The 25,815-nt window shown below is 42.6% G+C and overlaps 1 protein-coding gene across 3 annotated transcripts in view; it reads right to left on the reverse strand.

The window, feature by feature from the left end:
* RPRD1A (regulation of nuclear pre-mRNA domain containing 1A) overlaps positions 1-12,367 on the reverse strand; it is a 77,807-nt gene extending 65,440 nt beyond the window's left edge. The window contains exon 1 of one of the 3 annotated variants that reach the window (XR_012799165.1): positions 11,740-12,367. Coding sequence is in view for 2 of the 3 variants with exons in the window: in XM_075586012.1 (XP_075442127.1) it covers positions 11,740-11,890 (151 nt within the window). In the remaining variant the exon portion in view is untranslated. The remainder of the gene's footprint in view (positions 1-11,739) is intronic. The other 2 variants (XM_075586012.1, XM_075586014.1) reach the window with 2 other exon arrangements.
* Between the last annotated feature and the right edge of the window lie 13,448 nt (positions 12,368-25,815).

The following is a 25,815-nucleotide window of genomic DNA, read 5'->3' on the forward strand; positions in this document are numbered from 1 at the left end:
AACATGTTCTTCACAGACCCGGTAAGAGTGTAGAAAACTTTTATAGCCTTGGATCTCTTCATGTGTTCATTTAGACCAGTGTATATATGTGAGGGAATCATCATAGCGCATCTTTTCTAAACATATACAGTACCTACTGTATCATTGCATGAAGTCAAAGTGTTGCTCACAGGGGCAGATTCCTCCCAGTGCTGTAGTATCAGCTTATATACCGATAGAATCAACTTAACTCATTAAAGGCAAAATCTAAAGCCTAAAGTTTTAAACCCGTGGCTGACAAAACCTTCGAGTTCACGACCAAAAGCGAATGTAAATCCGTCAGGAAGTTTCTTCACTCAATACACATGAATAATAAAAAGTTATTCACAGTTTGATCAAGTTGTGAGTTGTTTTTTTTTTTTTAACTGCTTATTTTGAACATTTTCATAAAGGTGAATGGGGAGGGATACAAAAAAATAATAGGGATGAGGAAAGGGAGGATTAGGGGCTCATGGTACAATTTATATACACTTATATTTGATCATAAACGTATAATTTAGATCAAATACATTTTGAAGATTCCCAGGGGAGCAAAATCTCAATTTATCAAAAGATCAATTTAACAGACTTGTGAGACATTCCATAAGATTAACTTTCAAAAACAATTTCCATCAGGCATTGGTGGAGGTTCCTCCTTTTTCAGAAGTTGGCTATAGCGCATCTGGTGGGCCGATAAGTGTGAAGTGAATATTTGGAAACGTTTAGGTATGGTTTTGAAATGTTTTCCAAAATAATCCTGTAAATGGATCTCTTAAAATGGTTTGATGGGTTAGTTCTTCAATCAAATAAAAAAAAAAATCAGTGACCATGTTTTTGGAAATTTTGGGACAAGAACACCAGATATCAGACATCGTACCAACTTCACCACATCCTCTTCAGCATCTATTGAAATACTTTGGATATATTTTTGGAATCTATATGGAACGGAATAGGATTTTATATCCATTGTCTGTTATATTAGTACAAATCGAGATTTTAGAGGCGTTTGTGGATATGGCTTCCCATTTTTCTATATAAATTAAATGCCGGGCGACCGTGCGAGGCCTCTGTAATATTCCCTTATCTTAGATTCAGGTGAAATATATCCATGGCGGCAAATTACGCCGCTGGGTCACGTGACGTCTCGTTGCCATGGCAACATGACCCGCAGCGTCATTTGTGGCCGGAGCCAAGTGTCCAGATAATAATTTATTGTCGGGATACATGCGTTGGAGAAACACACACACACACATACACACACACACACACACACAGGCTCAGTGAGTAAAGACACTGACTGGCACAGAGTATGAAGCACTGGAACCTGGTTCAATTCCCAGTGTCGGCTCCTTGTGACCTTGGGCAAGTCACTTTATCTCCCTGTGCCTCAGGCAACAAAACCAAAAACAGATTGTAAGCTCCACGGGGCAGGGACCTGTGCCTGCAAAATGTCTCTGTAAAGTGCTGCGTGCACCTAGCAGCTGCAAATTGTAGATTGGAGAATAGTGGGAGCATTAGGGATGGGCTTTGGGATAGACCAGTTTTTTTGGCCTGTTTGTCCAAGTAGAAGAGAGGGCAGGAAATTGACACTGTCATACACTTCTCTGACGCGATTTGATATGGGAATCCAAAGTACTTTTTCTAATGGGTTGGGGCAGCGGTGCACAAAGTGGGGAGGCGCTGGTTTTTTTTTCAGGGGGTGCGTTGGCGCTTGCAGTAGTCTTGTTTTCTTCCCCGTGGGCATTTTAATTAAATGCCGGGGGAACGCGTGAGGCCTCTGCAACTTACTTACCGGGGTTCTGAAGAGCTGGAAAGACATGGCAACGCGGCGTCTGTCTCCATGGCAATGGGGTCACGTGACCCCTCGGCGTCATTTGACACCGCCATATAAGTTGAGAGTGCGCAAAAGCGAGGGGGAGAAAGCAGGGGGGCACAGCTTAAAATGTTAGCGCTCCCCTGGGTTGGGGGATAATGTGTGTTCAATTTCCACCAATCGTTTGAGATTTGTTTTGGCATCACAGTCAATACTAGTTGAAAATTGTTCAGCTGCTAGATAAAAAAGTAAATTAGGAAGGGTACAAGTGAGTTTTTCACCTTGACACATACATGCCTTGTTGTAAAATCACTTTGTTTTATAGAAATATTGATGTACAATTAGTATATGTGCACTATTGAACATGGCCTCAATTGTAAGCTCCTGAAAACTGCTTAGTAACTCAGCCGTGATCACAGCCACTTTGGAATGTTTTCTGCACTTTTTGAGGTTGTCTCAAATCGGCCGTTCAGGCCTGAAAAAAACATTGACAATAGGCATTTTGGGCCGAAACAGCTTGGCTTTGCAGTATATAGAAGTGCTTAACAAAAGCAGCAAATATTGTGTAGCCTGTATTATTTTGCTATTAAGCTTTCCACAGTTGGGGTTTTTAGGCAGATGTTTAAGTTTTCAAACCGTAATTAAAAATGGTAGAACCGCCATTATATACTGCTGAGAGTTCTTAATTTATTGCAGTTTAAGAATATGCTGCAAGGTGGGAATGCTTTTTTAGTCGTCACGTCAACATGCCTTTATTTGTCAAAACTACTAAAGGCACCACTCACAAGGCGGGTTCGGTTTCAGACCCCCGCCAAAAAGCGCAACATAACATTTGTGTGCTCTGCACAAAAAAAAACAACAACACTGTTTACTGGCGATTTTCCGTCCCTCCTACTCTGTTCCAGAATGCAGCATTCTGCGCATGCGCGGAGTCGGCATTCCTTACTGCGCATGTGCGGAAATATTACTGCAGTCAGGAAACAGTATCGCTGCATTGGCGGATCGCCGAGAAGTGGGGCCCTACTGTATATACATCTCATAGTGAGACAATCAAGATGCAAAAATAAGTCAACAATGTGGAAAAATCATTTTGCACCATTTACATTGGAAAACTTACATTGAAATAATACTCAGGACAGCATTATCTGTACCCAAGAACTGTATTGTAGTAAATGCAGATCAGGGTACAGGGCAAAGTTGAAACCCCACTGTTGTCAGAGGTCGAAGTAAAATTTCCATATGGTTGGCGAGTGGACAAATGTGGCACGAACATCACAAGCACCAAGTTCTGTTTATGGCAAGCACCAAGTCCTGTTTATGGCAAGCACCAAGTTCTGTTTATGGCAAGCACCAAGTCCTGTTTATGGCAAGCACCAAGTTCTCTTTATGGCAAGCACCAAGTTCTCTTTATGGCAAGCACCAAGTCCTGTTTATGGCAAGCACCAAATTCTCTTTATGGCAAGCACCAAGTTCACTTTATGGCAAGCACCAAGTTCTCTTTATGGCAAGCACCAAGTTCTCTTTATGGCAAGCACCAAGTTCTCTTTATGGCAAGCACCAAGTCCTGTTTATGGCAAGCACCAAGTTCACTTTATGGCAAGCACCAAGTTCTCTTTATGGCAAGCACCAAGTCCTGTTTATGGCAAGCACCAAATTCTCTTTAAGGCAAGCACCAAGTTCTGTTTTTTTGCATGAACACAAAATGAGCAATGCTTGAACAACAAGGACACTCTGCCGTGCATAATTAAACCATGCGAGTTTGAGAAATCTATACAATCATTACAAAAAACGAATGAAACATACATGGTCTACTTTTAAACAGTCATATAAATAACGTATTGAGTCATGAAACAAGTAAATGTTTGTCCACGTATGGAGCTAACGTACTGCTGAATTTTAATTCTGTAATGTCCTTACCTAAAACGTTATTAATTTAATAAAGGCGAAAACAAACAAAAAACAGTATTGTTTAGTGAGTTAAGTGGTTCAACTACACAGGCTAAGATTCTGTAGAATAAACTCATTTACTAAACTTCACACAGATATGAAGATTTATATATAGATGTATTCTGAGTATTATCTGAAGAGACAGGTCTGTGACATGACAAAATGTGAATTCAAATGGCAGTAGGCTGGCCAGAAACAAATGACCATCTTTGGACAAAGACTGGATTCCAAGGGACAGCAAAAGGCGAAGACGACAACCAAAAGTAAGATGAGAGGATACATTGTGAAATTTGTTGGAGCAAGGAGAAGAGAAGCTTGCAGTTGCAGTACCTGGAAGAAGATTGGGGCGGCAGTCATCCATTTATACATAGGTGAACGATTGATATCTTCCTTAAAGAATTTGTTTGAGAAATATAAATTGTACTTTCCAATAGGGGCTCGATTTGAAATCAGCTCCATCTTATTTGTTTCCAACCGAAAAAGTTTACATCATGAGCAGCATCAGCCATGATCTGTACACGTGACAATTTCATGTAAGGTAACACGTGGACTGCTGGCCAAACTATTCATACACAATTAAAAAAGTTGGAACCGTAGTAGATCAGATTTGGAAAGAATGCCTTGAATATCAGATGTACCCTGACTGCAAAAGTCTATTAGAAAACAGTGTCCCAAGAAAAGTGAGCAACAAGCTAAACTGCAAGTACAACGTCTCACAATACTGGTGTCACCATCAATGAATATTGCTTTGGTCTCCAACGAGCGAGCTCATTGACATTGACAAATCATTAAGAAACTGTTGGTAAATATCTTTAAAACATTTCCCTTTAATGGACATTAGTATACGTGAGCTCTCCATTATTCACTGGCTCGCCACCAGCTAAGAAATGCTATATCAAAGGAGATCCAGATATAGTGATGTTTTAAAACGTAAACTCACAAACAATTGATGTAAACACTTACAAAATTATTTTCGCCATTTGAAAAGGTGCAATCCCAGATACTTTGAAATATATAAATATATATTTTAAACAAGGTAATGATCTTCCTTACACAAATGTTATGATATATAATATAGTAATGTAATATCAAATATAAATATTATAATATAGTAATGTAATATAAACATACATTTAGCTGTTTTGGTTCGCTGGGAAAGTAAGAATGGCCTTCATCTACGCATCTGAATAAGGGACTGCTTGTCAATCAAATGTTTATCCAAACTCTAGTCACCATGTTCATATTAGAGGCCCAATAAAGATAAGGAGGGAAGAGCAAGGGCGGGATGTCTGTGCAGACGCCTGTTCAGCAGATAGCGATAACACATACAAGGGCATAGCCAAGGAAATCAAACCCATCTGAAGTCTCAGGTCACCACCTTAATACAAATTAACATTTAAAGATACTGGTCTAATTATTCCACCCACACCAAAAAAAAAAAATAAAAGTGGTGAGTCACCTATACTTAACTCTTTGGGCATGTCACTGTCTGTAAATTTTGTCCCTAGGAAGGACTGCACTTTTAATCACTTTATATTATTGAAAACACCAACACTGTACTCTATCAGGGGTGTGCAAACAGGCGGCGGGGGGGGGGTGATTGGGAATTAAAGATACATCCATATATATTATTAAGAGCAAAGGTTAAAATGGTGGTTTATAAATAAATAAACAAGGAGCAATCCATGCAATATCCTACATGTGTGTTTTTTTAAATAAATCAGTTCTGCACTATCAGATAATACTTAGCAATAAGAGTTGAATTTATTTATTTTTTACTATTTTGAATGAGTTTTAATATACTGAGCATCTATTGAATTCTTTAGCAAGTTTTAGCCCACCTCCCCTGCAGTGCAAGATCTTTGTAACACTTTGCTTGTGATCATTTGTTGCCACAATTCCCAGCAGTTTGAGCTGCAAACTGTAACAATAGATAATGTTAACTTAGTAATATAAGAATACAATTTAGCTGCTGAGTTACAATGACTGAAGGATTGATTGAAACAGAAGGGCAGCCATTAACTGAACCCTTGGAAGTCGGATCTATGTTGATCGATCACGGGAGAACTAATCGATTGTCAGCTTAGGTAATTAGTTTTCAATAAAAAGGTACTTAAAGGCTGCGTATATTAAAAAAAACAAAAAATATTTTTTATAAATGCCACTTGGACTTCATCTTTAAAAAAACCCACTAGAAATGTCTGCCTGCAACAAACTGGGTAGTATCACTAATATATGTGATTTGATATTTATTTTCAAAATACAAGGGTCTAGGAATAAAGGAAAAAGTACTGGAATGGTGTTTGATTTCAATAAATCCTGAACCTGTTAAACATAGGCAAAGCTCTTTGGGGCCTTTAAAAGATTTATACCCATTTTATTTTGTAACAAATATAAAAGGAGTCTTGCTAAAATATATATATATATATATATATATATATATATATATATATATATATATATATATATGTATATATATATATATATATATATATATATATATATATATATACACACCCCACACTGATGAGACCCATCAAGGTCGAAACAGCTGTCTGTGGGTGGTTTTCTGGGTATGCACCTTAACCCTGGCTGTGCTCAAAGCTGTGACCACGCAGCAAGCTTACGCCTATAGGGAACCATGTCAAAATGGTTTTTGAAGCAAAAAGTGGCACTGTGTGCTCATTTGCATGTCATTCCCCAGAATCCCTTGCTGCAGTGAAAGTGCTGTGTGCTGGGTGATAATGGTGAAAGGCGGGGTTGCAGACCTGCCTAAGACATGCAGATGAGCATACAGTTGTATTTCCATTTGAAATATATATCTATATATCTATATATATATCTATACACACACACAGTGTGCTCATTTGCATGTCATTTCCCAGAATTCCTTACTGCAGTGGAAACACTATGCTGGGTGATAATGGTGAAAGGTAGGGTTGCAGACCCACCTAAGACATGTGAATGTGCTCACAAGTGATCTTTTTATTTGCTATATGCAATACGGTGGAGGTTTCTTGTTGCCTTTTTCTCACTTAAAACGTGATGGTAAACCCTACGTCTTGAAAATTGCAAAGCCATCAGTACAACCAACTTCACACTGATGATACCCATTAATGTTGAAACATGTCTGAGTGGTTTCTCTGGCTTTGCATCTGATTCCCATGCTGTGCTTAAAAGCTGTGTTAACAGCAAGCATTAGCTTATATGGGCTCAATGCAACAATGTTTTTTCAGTCAAATGGTGACATCTTGTGTGCTCATTTGCATGTCATTTCCCAGAATCCCTTGCTTCATTGGAAACACTATGCTGGGTGATAATGGTGAAAGGCAGGGTTGCAGACCTGCCTAAGACATGTGAATGTGCTCACAAGTGATCTTTTTATTTGCTATATACAGGCATACCCCGCATTAACGTACGCAATGGGACCGGAGCATGTATGTAAAGTGAAAATGTAGTTAAAGTGAAGCACTACCTTTTCCCACTTATCGATGCATGTACTGCACTGCAATTGTCATATACGTGCATAACTGATGTAAATAATGCATTTGTAACAGGCTCTATAGTCTCCCCGCATGCGCACAGCTGCGGTACAGGTAGGGAGCCGGTATTGCTGTTCAGGACGTGCTGACTGGCGCATGCGTGAGCTGCCGTTTGCCTATTGGGCGATATGTACTTACTCGCGAGTGTACTTAAAGTGAGTGTCCTTAAAGCGGGGTATGCCTGTACATATGTAAATGCCACTCCCAAGTAGGCAACCATCAATCACACTAACAGTTAGGACTGTCTTGAAGACCTGTAGAATGTATTTTTATCACTTCTGAAATCTATTCAAAACTGTTCTCTTTACATAGGTAGAATAACCTGTAGCAGTATAAAACAAGGACAAGGTGCCCAATAAGCCTCCTTCTCTGTAACCAATCTATGCAAACAATTGCCAACAGTCCCACATTTGCACAGAAAGGATGCAATAAATATAATTCATCAGTTTAGTCAAAACATTTATATTTACATACCTTATGTTTCACATACGTGTAAACATACCTGATACCAGAGTAAAAATAAGTCAAAGGGCCTTATTCTATATTGTCCAATATGGCAATTCGGGTCGATTTCAGCTAAAAAAAACACAAATCAGTGAAATCAATGGGAATTTGCGGTCGGAAACATCTCAAATTGCTGCTTTGGACAATGTAGAATTACCCCCAAATTAACGATAACACATATATTATTAATAAGAGCAAAAGGTTAAAATGCTAGTCTGACCTATTTATAAAGTTGTACACTGATGGAATCATCTCCCACACTAGAGTTGTGGAAATTCCCAGGAGACCTCAGCAATTACAATTCCCAACACTGTGCCAATTACACCCCTTTAGATATCAGTCGCATTCAACATCTGACAATCTCAGAGTTCCAGGTAATTAATTCCACGGAGGATTTTTTTTTAAAGTAATTAAACAAATTATGCCGCCTGCTACACAATTATTCAACTAGAGGAAGTAAACAAGGTGTGGATACCAGGGTCCCACTGATGTGGCAAATTGTTGCTCCATCATTATACGCTTCACTAAACGCAATACACAAAAATAGAACAGGGTTCAACATCATATAAATCAAGAAAAGCCAATTTAGTGCACCGGGGGGCCACGGACAAATCAAAAATTCAAGAGCTGTCTAATATAAATGAATAGGGTTGGTGTCCAACATTTAAGTGATGGAACTTTCAATGTATTGAATTCCCTGAAGCAAGGAATGTGAAGCAGATTCCGACTACCAGGAATTCTATACATGACACTTAGGCCCATATGCACTAAATGGTGCCACACTGTAGCACGCCCTAATTCCCATCCAAATGAATAGGAGTTAAGATGTGCTAAAGCACACTGGTCACTAAAGGGCGCTAAGCTTTAGCACATCTTAAGGCCTGGGTCCCGCTGCATTCAGATGGCGCGCGCGGCCGAGCCACTCACCAGCTCCTGATGTCGACCCCAGTCCCTCCTCACTCCAAGGCTCACTGCGCACTGTGACGCGTCAGCCGGCAGGGGATGCAAGAGGCTTGTAATCCCAAACGGCAACGCGTCACGTGGTGTGCCAGGGAGCCAATGAGGGGAGATGGGGAGCTGTCTGGAGCTACGGGAGGGAGGTCTGTGTGTATGGCAGCCGTGCTGGGGGTCTGTGATAACAGACGGACTGCTGTTTCTCCCTTATGCCCACCCACAGCACATGCAGGAACAGGAGATCTGCAGCCAGGGCACAGATCTGAGCAGAAACTAGTCTGGGTGTGGCGCTCACGTCACCTCCTCACACACAGGGCAAAGTTACACGCTTTGACAAAGCAGGAGTGGCAACATGTTAATGTATAAAACACTTTGTTTTCAACTTGGTTTGGCAACGATGGTAGCCTTTACCGGGTAACACACAAACCTCCGTGTGTTGTGTTTTTTTTTAGTTTGGTCGACGTCATGCCCCCGCCCCCTCACATCATGGCCCCGCCCACCCGACCCATTTTGGCCACGCCTCCCCACGCCAAAAAAAAGTTAACTGTAGACTGCAGATCGCGGTGCAGTGACTTGCACGCGCCGCTGGCAAGCAAGGCGGCCGTATGCAGCTGGGCCTTAGCCTAATTCCTATTCATTTGGATGGGAATTAGGGCGTGCTACATGTAGGCCTTAGGGTCATGTATGACTTGTGAATGTGTTTCATTCACAACAAAAGACTGGATTAATGTCTCCTACAAGACATGTTTGAAGCTTGCCTTTTGAAAAATGGTCATGAGATTGTATTTGGCACTTTTTCAGCAAATAAAAACACCACTTGTGGTGCATTTCCATGTCTCACACAGGTCTGCAACCTTGCCTTTCCCCATTATCGCCTAGTAAACAGTGCTGCCCCTGCAGCCATGGATTAAAAAAAGATAACTATTAATAATTTTTATCAGTCATGTACCTCACTGTAAAATTATCCAGCAGTTTCCAATCTCCATGTGAAACATCTTTCCTTAGGCCTTTTAATATTTATATACTTGATTGTCCCGTCTGGTACTGCCATGGTATAGTTTTGCAGACACAATGGGGATGTATCAAGGCAACACAGGCGTTAGGCTTAGTCCATCGAGACTGAAGCCAGGCGGAGGCGCGCTGAGGCTCAGGGAAAGTGGTGCTTTCCCTGGCCTTAGAGCGCGCGCCATCCGTAGGCGTGTCTGGGGGCGGGCCAGTGACGTCACGGAGCTGGTCCGCCCTCATTGGGCGAACCGCTCACGTGACAAGCCCTGCGCTCCGGCAAGCTAAGAAACGTAACATTTGTTAAGACACACGCTTGCGGAAGCGCGCACGAGCCCCTGCTAAAGCCGCTCTCATTGCGGCTCCAAGGGCTCAGTGCCGAGCAGCAGCGCGCCTAAGCGCTGACCATGCCCGAGGCCTTACATTGATGCCAAGAGACGTATTTCCACCCCATGCCAGTAATGCATCAAGATATGTTGCTCCACTCGTCACCTTTCTTTACTCGTCATTTTCTTCCCTTCTGTCTCATGTAAACCTTCTTGCGATTTAGGTAGCTGTATATTGTTATACATGTAACAGGCATTTTTGCAGTTCAGCATATGGGCCTAAACATGCAAAGCTATTACAGGTATATAACATCCTAAATTATGACAAAAGCATTATATATGGATAACTTATCTAGGTGATTTCTTTTAATCTAGCGCGATTCCATCATCAAAGTGTCAATGTACCAGCCGTCTTCTGCAACTCCCTCTCCATTATTTAGCCGGCAATGATTTTCTCCAAGATTATTAGGACTCAAAAAAGTGCAGGTTAGGCAGGCATATTAGGGTTGGGGTTAAGATGAACAAGTCCTTTTTTTGCTCAGTTCACTGGGGAAATAGTCCAGACCTTCCAATATATGTTGCCCATTAGCGAGGGCACTTCTGGTAGCAGGATACATCACATTTTGCATCTTTCTCCAGCAATTTCTCCCATTTCCTTAGAGTCAAAACACTTTACCACATTTGAGGTTATACAGATCATCCAGCTACTTATTTGAGCCAAAAAACAGACTCCCTTAAGAAACTTGCGACATTGGATATGTACACGAGCAATAAAACGTAAGTAACAAATATGGAAGAAAATCCCCAATGAGTTTCTGTCTTGCAGAACTTACAATTTACTTGTTTTTTGAGGCACTAGGAGAAAAACCTACTCACCTCGAGGTCACAAGGTGTTGGGCGCAGAGATCTAAACCAAGTAAACTGGCTTAATAGGCACCTTTTTTAGACCTATTTTTTTCTATGCAGCATTAGTTGTGAATTTGATAAGAAAGCTTTTTTTTTTTTATTAAAAAACATCATGCTCATCTTGATCTCCACAACTCATTAGGTTTTGTAAAAAAAAAACACAAAAATAACCCCAAATAAAAACAGGATATAGTCAGTGAAAGTTATTATTCTTTTTGTAGTTATGTTTTTTTCCACCTACATTATGAACCATCCCTTTCAGGTGGTGTTAAATTAGTTCTCACACTTCATTGGAAATATAAAATATCGCTCAACTAGAATCTTAATCAAAATATGATTCTAACCACATCCCATATGTGTGTGAGGTAACGTTCAGGTTCTAACAGTAAGAATCGTATTATTCCAATTATGACCTTACAACTGAAATGCTCAGTTTAAATTCTCACAGCACAAATGGTTTCAAACAATTGTTTATTTTCAAAATGAAAAGAAAAAAAATAAGAAAAAGAGAGTCCCTGCTCTTTCTGTCCAGATGGAAAATGACTCATGCTAATTTGTCAATCTATTGATTTACTTTTGTGGGGTGGGTGAAGGATGCCTTTGTAGAGGATTATTCCAATAAAGTGAAGAACGCGCGGTTTATAGTTTTTCTTCTTATTGGTTTTACTTTTCACTACGATAAAGCACTATTTTAGTTCAGTGCATTACCAGTCTCCTCCTGTCTTACCTTTGCGCAGCTCCCTGTCCCACACGGTGACGATGACTCGAGAGTGCTTCCTATGGTGGATGAGCCAAAGGGACAGGGTCTGCACACTCTGCTGAGAGTTACTCAGCTCCAACAGCTTCTTCTCCAGAGCCGCCTCCGAGAATGCAGACATCGCACCGGAATTAAATTATCCAGTCGATGGCCTGATCAAATAATCCAGGCTATGCTTTCACGGGGCTCCCAATGCGACCTTGGTTGAAACGAACCTTAACATGGAACGTTCGCTTATGTTTATGATCAGACGTTCTACAATAGAACACTCGCTTACAATGTTTATGACCAGTCGTGCTATAATCGAACGTCCCTTCCAATGCTCTCTGATCTAATGTTCCCCGCACCGCAACAAGCCCACGGAGCAGACCCCAGTTTGTATGTTGCAAGAAGAGCTCGATAGATTCTCAGCCATGCAAAAGGCAACCGGGTGGATGGCGGGACCCGATAAGACTAAACACCTCTTACAGTTAAATGATGCTGTGTTAGCTTTCTGTTTACAGTTTGCGTTGCTTCTCCTTATCAAGAGGAAGCAGGGATGGCGGTTCAAACGGAAATTCCGTCACTGGTTTACTTGCCGTCTCTATGGGAAGTTGGTAAAAGCCATGTTGGTGCACCCACCACGAGCTTCCACTAGTCTAGACACAATTCAGTGCTGCCACTTGCTGGTTTCCTAATAGTAATGCAGTGTCATATTTTACTGTTGATTATTAACATCATTGCCCCACTCATTCTAACAGGTGTGTTTATTCTCAATCTAAAGGTGCGGTTCTTCCAATATTGAATTAAAAACAGTGGAAATGCCTTTAGCACATCGGATACATGTTTTTTTTTTATGTTTATTCTTGCTAAACAGTGGGACATTGTAAGTCTTGCAATGGTTTTATTGCACTTTAAATATATTTTTCTCCACATGTATCCTGATCTCTTCCATAATAGTCAAGAGATGTCAAACTCCAAGGACCGAAATGAATGAGGTGAGTGGTCCTGGACCAAAAAGTGGCCTATTAATGGGAAAGAGCATAATTATCAGTGAGACTCCATTGAAGCCTTTGAGATAGCAGAGTCTAAAAAAAAAAAGTTGTGAAATTGATTGCAAGCGAGAGTTAACACGTCTTAGGCCTCGTCCAGGGTGTAAACAGGCGCGCTGGCGCTCCAGCGTTGCGCCCTGCTCGGCCGGGCGATTCTTGACCGGCTAGGTGCGTGCGCGTCTTGGGGTGGCCACAACGTCACGCTCACGTAACGTGCTTGCGATCAGAAAAATCAATTTTGCTTGCTCAGCAAGCAGCTGAGCGCCGAGCAGGCGCGCTCGCCTGCTAACGCAGGCCACGTGCATTGTCGCAACGTGTCCAGCGTGAGCGCCCGGTCAGAGCCACCCTGGACGAGGCCTTATTGTCAGATTATGGAAAAGAGGATATAGATAAATATAATTTCAAACTTGATTGTCACCCAACTCAGCACCCACACTAAATGAAAACAAAGGGCATTTTCAAACTTTAAGTAATAACTAATAGCTGCAGTTCAAGCAATATCCTACGTTGGTTTTTTTTTTTTTTTTTTTAAATAAACCAGTTCTGTACTGAGAAAATACTTGTAGCTCTTTAGAAATATCTTTACATTTTTTTTAATGTATTATAATGTACCACACATTTTTTGTTCCTATAGCAACCCTTTACAAAGTCACATCCCCTTACTCTTCTGAAACAGGCTCTGGCACACCCTTTTTTGAGCCCAGCCCCCTCTCTAGCAGTGAACTAATTGTATGTAGTGACTGCCTAGTCACATGAACTTCCCCATAGAACTTTGCATCTTGTACCCTCTTTTCTGCACTACCAGCCATTTAGTGAACCCCCAAGCCGACTCTTCGCCGATCGATCGGCAATTTAGCTAATCCACTTGTCAGTGTGTAGATTGTATTGTTGCACATATTGAATGGAATTTTTTTTTTTAAGTGAAACTTCTTTGCTGGTACCTACGACAATTTCATAGGACAAAATCACCTTAATTGGGAAAGAAAATGTGTAACGGAAGTGACGTCACGCATTAGTGCTTGCTGTGTAATCCAAATGACTGGCTTCAATACTGCGCAGAAGCGGATATTATTGCGTGCGCGTGTGCGTGCGCATGCTCAGATGTATTACACACCGATCGCGCATGTGTATGAAATGCTGTTATTTGTGCGAGCTTTCGAGATACACTGATCTCTTCTTCCGGCGGTGTTACAATGAATAAAGCAACGACAAAAGAAACAGCGCAAAAAACCTCATAGTGTAGTATATAAAATTATATTGTGGTAAAACAGGTGAGTATTGCACGTACATCAGATTAAAAATTACTAGCAGGACATGTATATGGACATGTTACCAATCAGCAACAACTGGTGGGTTAGTAACGATCACCGGATGGAATCTCCTCTCACGTCTCACGTGAATAGTCCAAGCACCGCTCCACTCGCTCAGGTAGAAATCAGCTGCTACACGGCGTGGATACAGCAACTGCTGCGGGAAGGTGAACTCTCTCTCTTTTTGGTTCCTTGGCGTCGATTAGCGTGCACGGCATCCACTGAGTGCGCGCAGTAGTGACGTCATCAAGTGGCGCCGACAGATGTCTCACGCAGTCTCGGCCAGCCAAAGGAGTAACGGGGATTTCGGAGATTGAAACGAATGACAGAAAGGTTAAATCTACAGCGGGTAGTGCTAGGAATGCGCCCTCTTTATCCAACGCGTTTCGTACATGTGGTGTACTTCGTCAGGGATATCGGAGGTCTCTGATAGGGCGCTTAATATACCTATCCTCCTCCTGTGATTGGCTGTTGATTTTGAGCTCAGCCTCTCACTGAGGAAAGAAGAATTAAAGGGATAGGCTAATGTTTAGCCCTCTACAAAACATTTGCATATTAAAAACCTTTATTAAACACTGGATACTCCAAATAGAACATACTAAAAAAATAAAAAGACATATATTAATAATAAAACACACAGTATATTTCTTTGTAATAAATGTTACACATGATATTTGGGCTAACAGAAAGATTAATAATAAAAGAAGAAGGAAGGAACAAAATAGAAAGGACAGATCTAACCCTTTTCAGAGATCTAATTATAATAAATTAAAATAAAGGAACCAGGAATCATACCAAATTTCGGGTAATTGTAAATCCAAAATAAGATGTACAATATACCAAAGAGCAATTTAATAACACTAAAAAGATTCTTTTTAAGAATAAAAGATAAAAATTGATATTAATATAAAGACCAGACATCAATTTCCTTGTTTAATCCCAATGGGGACAATGTTTGCAGCTTATAGATCCATAGGCTCTCCTGTTTGGAGAGCATTTTATCCCTATCGCCACCACGTCGTCCTATCAGAACAGTCTGGATACCAATATATCGGAGAAGACTAGCATCACTATTGTGTTTTATCTTAAAGTGTCTGGAAACGCTATGGTTCTCCAGACCTAATCTGATACTGGAATCCGCATGGACATTGGAGGAGGTATACTACATGCGATAGAACGTAAACAATTTACCTCGAATACTACAAAAGAGAGCTTTGTGGTAAAAGATTGCATATCGTGTAAATCCACGCATGTAGTATACCTTCTCCAATGTCCATGTGGATACCAGTATGTCGGACGAAGTAAACGTTATCTTAGAGTTAGAATTCTAGAGCATGCTAGAAATATCAGATTAGGTCTGGAGAACTATAGTGTTTCCAGACACTTTAAGATAAAACACAATAGTGATGCTAGTCTTCTCCGATATATTGGTATCCAGACTGTTCTGATAGGACGACGTGGTGGCGATAGGGATAAAATGCTCTCCAAACAGGAGAGCCTATGGATCTATAAGCTGCAAACATTGTCCCCATTGGGATTAAACGAGGAAATTGATGTCTGGTCTTTATATTAATGTAACGGGTATTCCCCCACCCAATCGAAGATATAGTGTGAGTGCGGAGAACCTACGGTTACCTGGTGTGGTGCTTTACCTGTTAGGCTCACAGGAGGGCTGAGCTTCCGCCACGGGGAACCTGGGGCAAGTATATTATGAGTAACCCTGTACTCGGTGCAGCGCCTCCACCTGCGATGGCTCCCACCAGAGGGGGAGTGGTTCCTCGCAGAACAATATATATCACTCAGCACACAGTATGTATAACAACCAATACCTTTACTAGTGTAACCATACTCATGCATAACAATCAACAGATCAACATGTGTCCCTCTCTAGAGGAGACACTAACTAATGCGTCTCGCAGGACGCTACCCCCTTCACCAGGTGATCCCACCCCGTGTCCAGTAACCACACACACAGTATGTTTCCCACCCTTCCTAGTGAGATGATATGTGTGACTGCGCAGTCACTGGTCCCGTGTGAATCTAATAGTATCGTTGGTGCACTTGATGAGGGTTACCTGCCAAGCACTCCAGTGCTCGGGCCTGTAACAGAGCTTCGCAAATGATCTGATGACGGATGAACACAGGAACTACCGTCCGGGGCGATCCCACCCGGATGGCCTCTGCAGCAACAACGAAGATCTGTGCCCAACCCTCTGGACGGACGCTCAGCGTCTGCTGAGTCCCTAACTAACACTAATAGTAAGGGGCAGGGTCCCTAACCTAGGGCCTGTCCCTACAACACTCGAACTACTGGTGACTCAGGGCTATCTGGGGCCTAGGGGGCTGCTGGCCTAGTGCAGGGAGTCACTGACTCCTGCACCCTACCTCCTTCCCCTGGCTGCTCCTGGCACTCACTGACACTCCCAGCACCTGCAGCAACGCACTGCAATCTACACACGATGCCTTCTTGTCAGTCCTCACAGCACTGACAGCCGTGACACTGACGACTGCACACCACACGCACCTAATGGCAGAGTCCCTAACCTAGGGGCCGTCCCTTATTAATTACCCACTAACCTGGTGGGGAGTTGGGGCCTGTCTGGGACCTGGGGAACCTTAGCTGGTGTAGGAGCCACTTGCTCCCTACACCCTTCCTTCCCCTTCTTGCTCCCAGCTCCAACTGCCATTGCTCTAAGCCCGCGAAATGTATCTATCTGCCTGTGTGGGAATCCTGGTCTCTCATTTTCCACCTTGAGGCACCTGGTGCCTGCCTCTCTAAGCCTCATGGGAGTTGTAGTCCCGTGGAGGCTGTTTCTGTATTGGGGCCGCGTACGCGATCCTACTGCGCATGCGTAACTCCCTAAGGGCTGCCACAACCTCCTAGCCTGTACCGCGCATGCGCGATCACGTCGCATGCGCGCGCACCCGCAATGGCGGCCCCCGCTAGCCGGGTACGCCGCCGAGCCTCCTACAGCTCAGCTCGCTCCCTGCACCGGCCCCCACCTTTGGGAACAGCCGGCGGATCCGTCGCTGCCTCCTGCGGCACCCGGGACTGCGCTGACCCAAAGGAGTGGGGTCTCTGGGAGCCGGAGGGCACCGGGGCTACACTAATATCAAATTTTATCTTTTATTCTTAAAAATAATCTTTTTAGTGTTATTAAATTGCTCTTTGGTATATTGTACATCTTATTTTGGATTTACAATTACCCGAAATTTGGTATGATTCCTGGTTCCTTTATTTTAATTTATTATAATTAGATCTCTGAAAAGGGTTAGATCTGTCCATTCTATTTTGTTCCTTCCTTCTTCTTTTATTATTATTCTGTCTGTTAGCCCAAATATCATGTGTAACATTTATTACAAAGAAATATACTGTGTGTTTTTTATTAATATATGTCTTTTTATTTTTTAGTATGTTCTATTTGGAGTATCCAGTGTTTAATAAAGTTTTTTAATATGCAAATGTTTTGTAGAGGGCTAAACATTAGCCTATCCCTTTAATTCTCCTTTCCTCGGTGAGAGGCTGGACTCAAAATCAACAGCCAATCACAGGAGGAGGATAGGTATATTAAGCGCCCTATCAGAGACCTCCGAATACCCTGACGAAGTACACCACATGTACGAAACGCGTTGGATAAAGAGGGCGCATTCCTAGCACTACATGCTGTGGATTTACCCTATCTGTCATTCGTTTTAATCTCCGACATCCCCGTTACTCCTTTGGCTGGCCGAGACTGCGTGAGAGACCTGTCGGCGCCACTTGATGACGTCACTACTGCGCGCACTCAGTGGATGCCGTGCACGCTAACCGACGCCAAGGAACCAAAGAGAGAGAGTTCACCTTCCCGCAGCAGTTGCTGTATCCACGCCATGTAGCAGCTGATTTCTACCTGAGCGAGTGGAGCGGTGCTGGGACTATTCACGTGAGACGTGAGAGGAGATTCCATCCGGTGATCGTTACTAACCCACCAGTTGTTGCTGATTGGTAACATGTCCATATACATGTCCTGCTAGTAATTTTTAATCTGATGTACGTGCAATACTCACCTGTTTTACCACAATATAATTTTATACACTACACTATGAGGTTTTTTGCGCTGTTTCTTTTGTCGTTTTTTTCTATAGCCTTGGTCTGTGGAGCCATTCCACGAACTCAGCAGCACAACCTCACACTTAAAGTAACAGGTTTTTTAGATATGTTTTTTATATATTACTTAATATTCACCATTAAGCACTTTATTCACGATTATTAGAGCGCAGTTCACTATCTGTTTCTAATGAATAAAGCAAGCAAGGGTTTTACTTAAAAATAGTGTCTCTTGGAATGTTATCTGTGCTTATCCCTCCCCCATGTGTAGATGCGATTTATGACAGGGTGTTAAATAGTTCCTGAATATTAGTGATGTAAGAGTGTGTGTTTGTGTGTGTGTGTATATATGTAAATATAAATGAATGAAGAGCCCACAGTGTATACAGCGCTTTACAAAAGGTGTGTGTGGAGTGGGAGTGTATATACCACACCATTTATATACACTCCCACTCCACACACACCTTTTGTAAAGCGCTGTATACACTGTGGGCTCTTCATTAATTTATATTTGTGTAACGGTGTTTGCCCGGGCCAATCTCATATTGCCCCCCCTATGTGGACACTGACGCCAGTTACATGAAGTGTAGTGTGGTGCACCTGCTGGCTTACAGAATCCCTGAGTCTCCCGCGGTGGTATGGGGAATGGCATCAGGACTGGCTTATGAGGTATTGCTGAGTTATACTCACTCATGGTACAGTGCCTCCATCTCTTCCAGACCCCCAGCGTAGTAGGGAGGAGTCTCTGAAAGAGAACCTCTATGTGCACCTTCTTCCCAAGTGACTCCACAATCAGGAGAGAAGCGATCTCTTTCTCTGGCATCCTTTATTGTCACTATACATGGACAGCCACCCATCATAGCGGCCGGTCTTCTAGCCGCTCATCTCAGGTTGCCAACCCAAAGGAAGTCCCTGACCGTACACTCCCAGGCAAGGGCACTGAAAGCAGATCTAGCTCTTCCCTTACTCCCTGATGGAGTAAGAGGAGTAGCCTGCCCACACCTCTCCCTTGAGGGAGGGCCACAAACACTGCCAAAGTTCTGACAGGTTGCTGGACAGACTCACCTCACTCAGGTGGTGAGGCACACTGACTAAATTGAGGAAGTGCTGCATATTATATAGATTCAGTAGGCACCACCCCTGTGTCAATGTAAGTGGACACAGAGCCTGATGTCACTTCCTTCGCTGAACAATACACAGCACAGGAGGTGAGGGCAAACCCCATGATTACTCCTGGCAAACCTGCCCTTAACAGGGATTATTGCACAGGAGGAGAAAGACATGTAACCTCAAAACTACACAGGGCTACATTTGCTTACATACACACACACACACACTCTTACATCACTAACATTCAGGGACTATTTAACACCTAGTCATAAATCGCATCTACACACGGGGGAGAGATAAGCACAGATAACCTTCCAAGAGACACTATTTTTAAGTAAAACCCTTGCTTGCTTTATTCACTGTAACACCGCCGGAAGAAGAGATCAGTGTATCTCGAAAGCTCGCACAAATAAAAGCATTTCGTTAGCCAAAGAACGGTATAGTCTATTCATTTTTGATTATTAAGCTCGGCTAACACGGTACAGATACCTCTACATATATATATATATAATCAAAAAATAAATAGATGATACCGTTCTGTGGCTAACGAAATGCTTTTATTTGTGTGAGCTTTCGAGATACACTGATCTCTTCTTCCGGCGATGTTACACGGTACTGATACCTCTACATGTATATATATATATGTATATATATATATATATATATATATATATATATATATATATATATATATATATATATATATATATACACAATGAAGGACTGCGCTGTTGTCTTAGATGCCAGAAAACAATGGTAATGTGTTAAAAATAGTAAAAATCTTCAACAAATAAAAATAAATCTATACCAAAAAATGCACAATAATCAATAGCTAACAAGCAAAGAATTATAAAAATGAAAATAAATGAAAATGCGTGGTGCTGTGAACCTTCCTTTGTCTGCTCAATGTAGATAGTCCTATGGAGTCCAAACAATTGTACCAGTATTGGGGAGTATAGATAGCACTATCAGGAAAAACAGGTAGCTTCTTTAAAAGGGTGCAACGACCTCCCTCTCCACCTGCATGAAAAAAATAGAAGAAAAGAAGCGCCAACTCCTAGTGCATTACTGTGCAAACTCGATATATTTAATGCCCAAAAATCTCAATAAAAATGAACTCACAAACATAGAACAATTAAAAGCATTTTATGAGATATACTCATGCTCCAAGGACCAGGAAAACTGCTGCTTCACTGCTGTCTTTGGCTCTGTGACAGCTCTGGATCTGTATGCTGCCTTTGCTGTGCACCGCATGCAGGAACTAACGTGTTCAGCCCTCCGCGATGGTCTCTCCCCGGGTATACACCAACCGATGCTTTTTTGTTCCCACCGGGGACGGTGAATGTCGCGGACCAGCGGATGACGTCACAAAGATGGCGGAGGATGCCGGACCGGTAAAATTCCAAGCAGATCTGAATTAAGCGTTTATGAAGGTTTATGAAGGTCCACTGCACACCTTCCCTATGCGTTTCATCAGATAGACTGACTTCTTCAGGGTCCGCGACATTCACCGTCCCCGGTGGGAACAAAAAAGCATCGGTTGGTGTATACCCGGGGAGAGACCATCGCGGAGGGCTGAACACATCAGTTCCTGCATGCGGTGCACAGCAAAGGCAGCATACAGATCCAGAGGTGTCACGAAGCCAAAGACAGCAGTGAAGCAGCAGTTTTCCTGGTCCTTGGAGCATGAGTATATCTCATAAAATGCTTTTAATTGTTCTATGTTTGTGAGTTCATTTTTATTGAGATTTTTGGGCATTAAATATATCGAGTTTGCACAGTAATGCACTAGGAGTTGGCGCTTCTTTTCTTCTATTTTTTATATATATATATATATACAGTGTTCGACAAACCTACACCCTGGGGGAGCCCTGGACGCGCGTGCAGGGGGCGCAGGCACCCGATGACGCGTGACCGCGCATCGGTGACGCGCGGCACGCCGAGGGGATGCCACTAGCAAGCCGGGAAATCTCCCGGCTTGCGGAACTGGCCGCACTTCAATAAAACGTGTCGCCAGTGTATATATATACAGTGGTTGACAAATCACCAAAAAATCTACTCGCCACACAAAAAAATCTACTCGCCACCTAGTACCAAACGTGTGCTGCTTGGGCCAATATTTACTCGCCCGGGGGTTAAATCCACTCGCCCGGGGCGAGCAAATGTATAGGTTTGTCGAACACTGTATATATATATATATATATATATATACTGTTAGGTACGCCACCACAATGGATTTGAAATGAAACAACCGAGATGCAATAGAAGTGCAGACTTTCAGCTTTAATTCAAGGGGTTGAACAAAAATATCGTATGAAACATTTAGGAATTGCAACCATTTTCATATACAGTCCCCTTATTTCAGGGGCTCAAATGTAATTGGACAAATTAACACAATCATAAAAAAAAATGTTAATTTTTAATACTTTGTCGAGAATCCTTTGCAAACAATGACTGCTTGAAGTCTGGAACGCATGGACATCACCAAACGCTGGGTTTCCTCCTTTGTGATGCTTTGCCAGGCCTTTACTGCAGCTGTCTTAAGTTGTTGTTTGTTCGTGGATCTTTCTGTTTTAAGTTTTTTCTTCAGCAAGTGAAATGCATGCTCGATCGGGTTGAGATCAGGTGATTGACTCGGCCATTGCCGAATATTCCACTTCTTTGCCTTAAAAAACTCCTGGGTTGCTTTTGCAGTATGTTTTGGGTCATTATCCATCTGTAAAGTGATTCGCCGTCCAATCAACTTCGCTGAATTTGGCTGAATCTGAGTAGACAATATATCCCTATACACTTCAGAATTCATCCGGGTGCTTCTGTCTTCTGTCACATCATCAATAAACACTAGTGACCAAGTGCCATTGTAAGCCATGCATGCCCATGCCATCACACTGCCTCCACCGTGTTTTACACATGATGTGGTATGCTTCGGATTATGAGCGGTTCCAAGCCTTCTCCATACTTTTTTCTTCCCATCATTCTGGTACAGGTTGATCTCTGTCGAACGTATGCTGTTCCAGAACTGGGCTGGCTTTTTTAGATTTTGTTTGGCAAAGTCAAATCTGGCCTTTCTATTCTTGAACAGGTAGAGGAACGGCAGTGCACTGCCAAGAAGACCAGGAGGAGGCTCACGGTTGCAACAGCAAAAAATGTTTAATGCATAAAAAAGATTGGACTAAATGTCCCCCCTAGCCACAGCAATGGTCCACCAACGCGTTTCGGGCTCTATGCCCTTTCTCAAGGTGTACCTTACTCTATAAGGGAGCCAATAGTTATACCATAGCGCCAAACGCGCTATTGAATGACGTTACAGATAGACTAACCAATCGGGTGGCATCTCCCATTAGACGGATCCCAATTGGATAAGAGGATCGCGTCATATTCAAGAAACTTTATTGAAGACAAACAGACCCCTTCATCCATGAAATGATATGGAGCTCAAGGTGAAGCCCTCCGATTGGCTTACTAAACACATCAACAAATATAACTTTATTAGAGCTGACATGAACATATTGTTACCTAATCGTCTGTGACGTCAGTAATATGGCTTCCTCACCCAGTGCAAACATAACTTTAAAAAAACTTTTTCAACAAACTTTATCAAAAAAGGAAAACAATAACAAATTTTATACAGGAAAAGAAAAATTTTAAAGGATTAAAAAGTACCATTAATCTAATGATTTGAAGAAAATAACTCCCAAATAAAGACACTATTAATAAAGAAACAAATCATTAAAGAATAGCACATTTGCACAGGAATAACACACACATATAAGAAAAAGGAAATATATATCAATAAAGATAAGTGTAAGAAGTTTTTCTCCTTCATATCCCCAGAACTCAAAAAAGCAGATCTGCAACATGACAATCATAAAAAACCACCAAAGGACTTTCATCCATTTCATTGAGTATAAATGACCTAACATGTACCGATGTGAAAATGAGAGACCCGGGGTATACAAAGGGGAAAAGAAGATATAAATATATTAATCCAAAATATGTATTAGGCAAAGAAGACACCATAGCTTCTTTTAAATCAGATGTACTTTGATTTTAAGACATTTCTTTGTAATTTTACCACATGTCTTTGTAATTTAAACATGTAGATGTCATAGGAAGTGAAAATATAATGATCAAAAATGGAAAGAAAATATATATCTTAAAAACCATAGAGAAAAGAATAAATTCATACAATAATGAGCATATTTGATAGAAAAAGGGGAATTTCCATTTGAATATGATAATATTCCCTTATTCAGTTAGAGGGATTTTGTCAATGGTCAAAATAAAATGGAAGTAAAATCAGAGAAAATGGCCAAGGTCCCAGTCTGTATTAAGTCCAAACGGGACCTGGGTTTTTAACGTAAATATCCAAAAGGCCTCCCTTTGGTCTAACCTTTTGATACGATTGCCAACTCTTACGTGACAAGAAACAGACTCAATCCCACATAATAAGTAATCTACCATCCCCTATACTTTACTTTCTATTTTTGAGGCTTATGAATGGTTTGCACCTTGTGGTGAACCCACTGTATTTGCTCTCGTGAAGTCTTCTCTTTATGGTAGACTTGGATAATGATATGCCTACCTCCTGGAGAGTGTTCTTCACTTGGCTGGATGTTGGGAAGGGGTTTTTCTTTACCATGGAAAGGATCCTACGATCAACCACCACTGTTGTCTTCCGTGGACGTCCAGGCCTTTTTGTGTTGCAGAGCTCACCAGTGTGTTCTTTTTTTCTCCGAATGTACCAAACTGTTGATTTGGTCACTCCTAATGTTCCTGCTATCTCTCTCATGGATTTTTTTTTTTTTTTGCAGCCTAAGGATGCCCTGTTTCACTTGCATTGAGAGCTCATTTGACCCCATGTTGTGGGTTCACAGCAACAGCTTCCAAATGCAAATGCCACACCTGAAATCAACTTCACAAATTTTACCTGCTTAATTGATAATTAAATAATGAAGGAATAGCACCCACCTGTCCATGAAACAGCTTTTGAGTCAATTATCCAATTACTTTTGGTCCCTTGAAAAAGAGGGGGCTACATATTAAAAAGATGCAATTCCTAAACCGTTTCTCCAATTTGGATGTGAATACCCTCAAATTAAAGCTGATAGACTGCACTTTAAGCTCATATTCATTATTTAACTGCAATTTGAATTTATTTTGGTACACAGCCAAAATAACAAAACTTGTATCAGTGTCCAATTATATCCGTACCTAACTGTGTATGTATATATACATATCCAACACATAGAGTTGGTGCCGCAGTCAAATCCACTCCCTATAGATCTGTGAGGAATTGGGGGTCACGGCGGTCACAGCGTGACCCCCCCTTACCACTCGTGGGTCCCGTTGCTACCGCTCCGGTTCCCCTTCGTCGGTACCCCGCCGGGCAGCCGCTGCTCCGCACACAGCGGGTAAACATGCGGCCGCCATCAGACCTGCACGCGCGCTCTCTAGCCTTAAAGAGCGTGCGTCAAGTAGTCATAATTTATTCACCCTTCTGGGGCTTAGACCACGCCTCCGGCACTCGCACAGTTCACGGTCGCATTCCCCTTCCTCTCAGCTGTTCTCCACATACCCTCATCAGCACAACCTATCCAGTGCTGCTCCACACGCTCTCGCCGTAAGGCTTCTTCCGGGAACTCCCGTCCGTCGGAGCATCCATACCACTCACCTTTTCTTTTTTTTCCCCGTGACGTCATCGTGGACTCTTGGGGATCCACACCACAGGCGAGCGGTTCATTCACAGCTTTGGTAGACAGGTACGCCGACGGGCGCATCACCACGGACGCTTGACCGCTTCCATTCGATGAGGGCAGGGACACGTCCGTGAGGGAGGGGTACTGGAGCATCTCACAGTCATCGGCGGCCAGCAGCAGGCAGCTATCTCGCTCCGGCGCCACCAACGATAGCGGCCCCTCCTCTCCCCGGGCAGTCACCTTACCCAGTGGTTCTGGGGTTGGTTCCGGCTAAGGAAACAGGGCACACGGGCCCCCTGGAGCGTCCGCTTGGGCCCTCGGGCCTACTGAAGCCTCCGCTTCCTTAGTTTTAGTCTCGGCCACACGGGTGTGCGTGTCGGCCGCATCGTGGTATTGGAAGGGCGCAGCAGCGTTGGCTTGAGAAAGAAGGCCTACATCTAGGGCATGTGGCGGTGAGGCTAATATCTCCGCTAGGGAAGTCACATCTTCGTCATATGTACTTTAGAAAGTCTTTCCTTCTACCTCCACTACCAGGAAGCCTCCTGGTAGCCGGTAGTGGGAAAAGTTGCAGATGGCCATTAGCAGAATGGACTATAGCTGAACAGCACAAGGCAGTGTAGGTCTGTGCTCCTTGCTGGCTCCCGAAGAACTGAGGGCGTGGCCGCCCGCATCCGGCTTCTCCCTCCGTATAGGCAGGCTCTGTTGACTGTAAGTTACAGTGCCCCCTCCCTCTGGTGGATTCAAGAGTAGGGGCACACTGTACTAGGGCGTGGCTCTGGCTGTGCGTCAAGTCACTCACAGCAGGTGGG

This window comes from Ascaphus truei, chromosome 2 (genome assembly GCF_040206685.1).
Source record: "Ascaphus truei isolate aAscTru1 chromosome 2, aAscTru1.hap1, whole genome shotgun sequence".
NCBI lineage: Eukaryota > Metazoa > Chordata > Amphibia > Anura > Ascaphidae > Ascaphus > Ascaphus truei.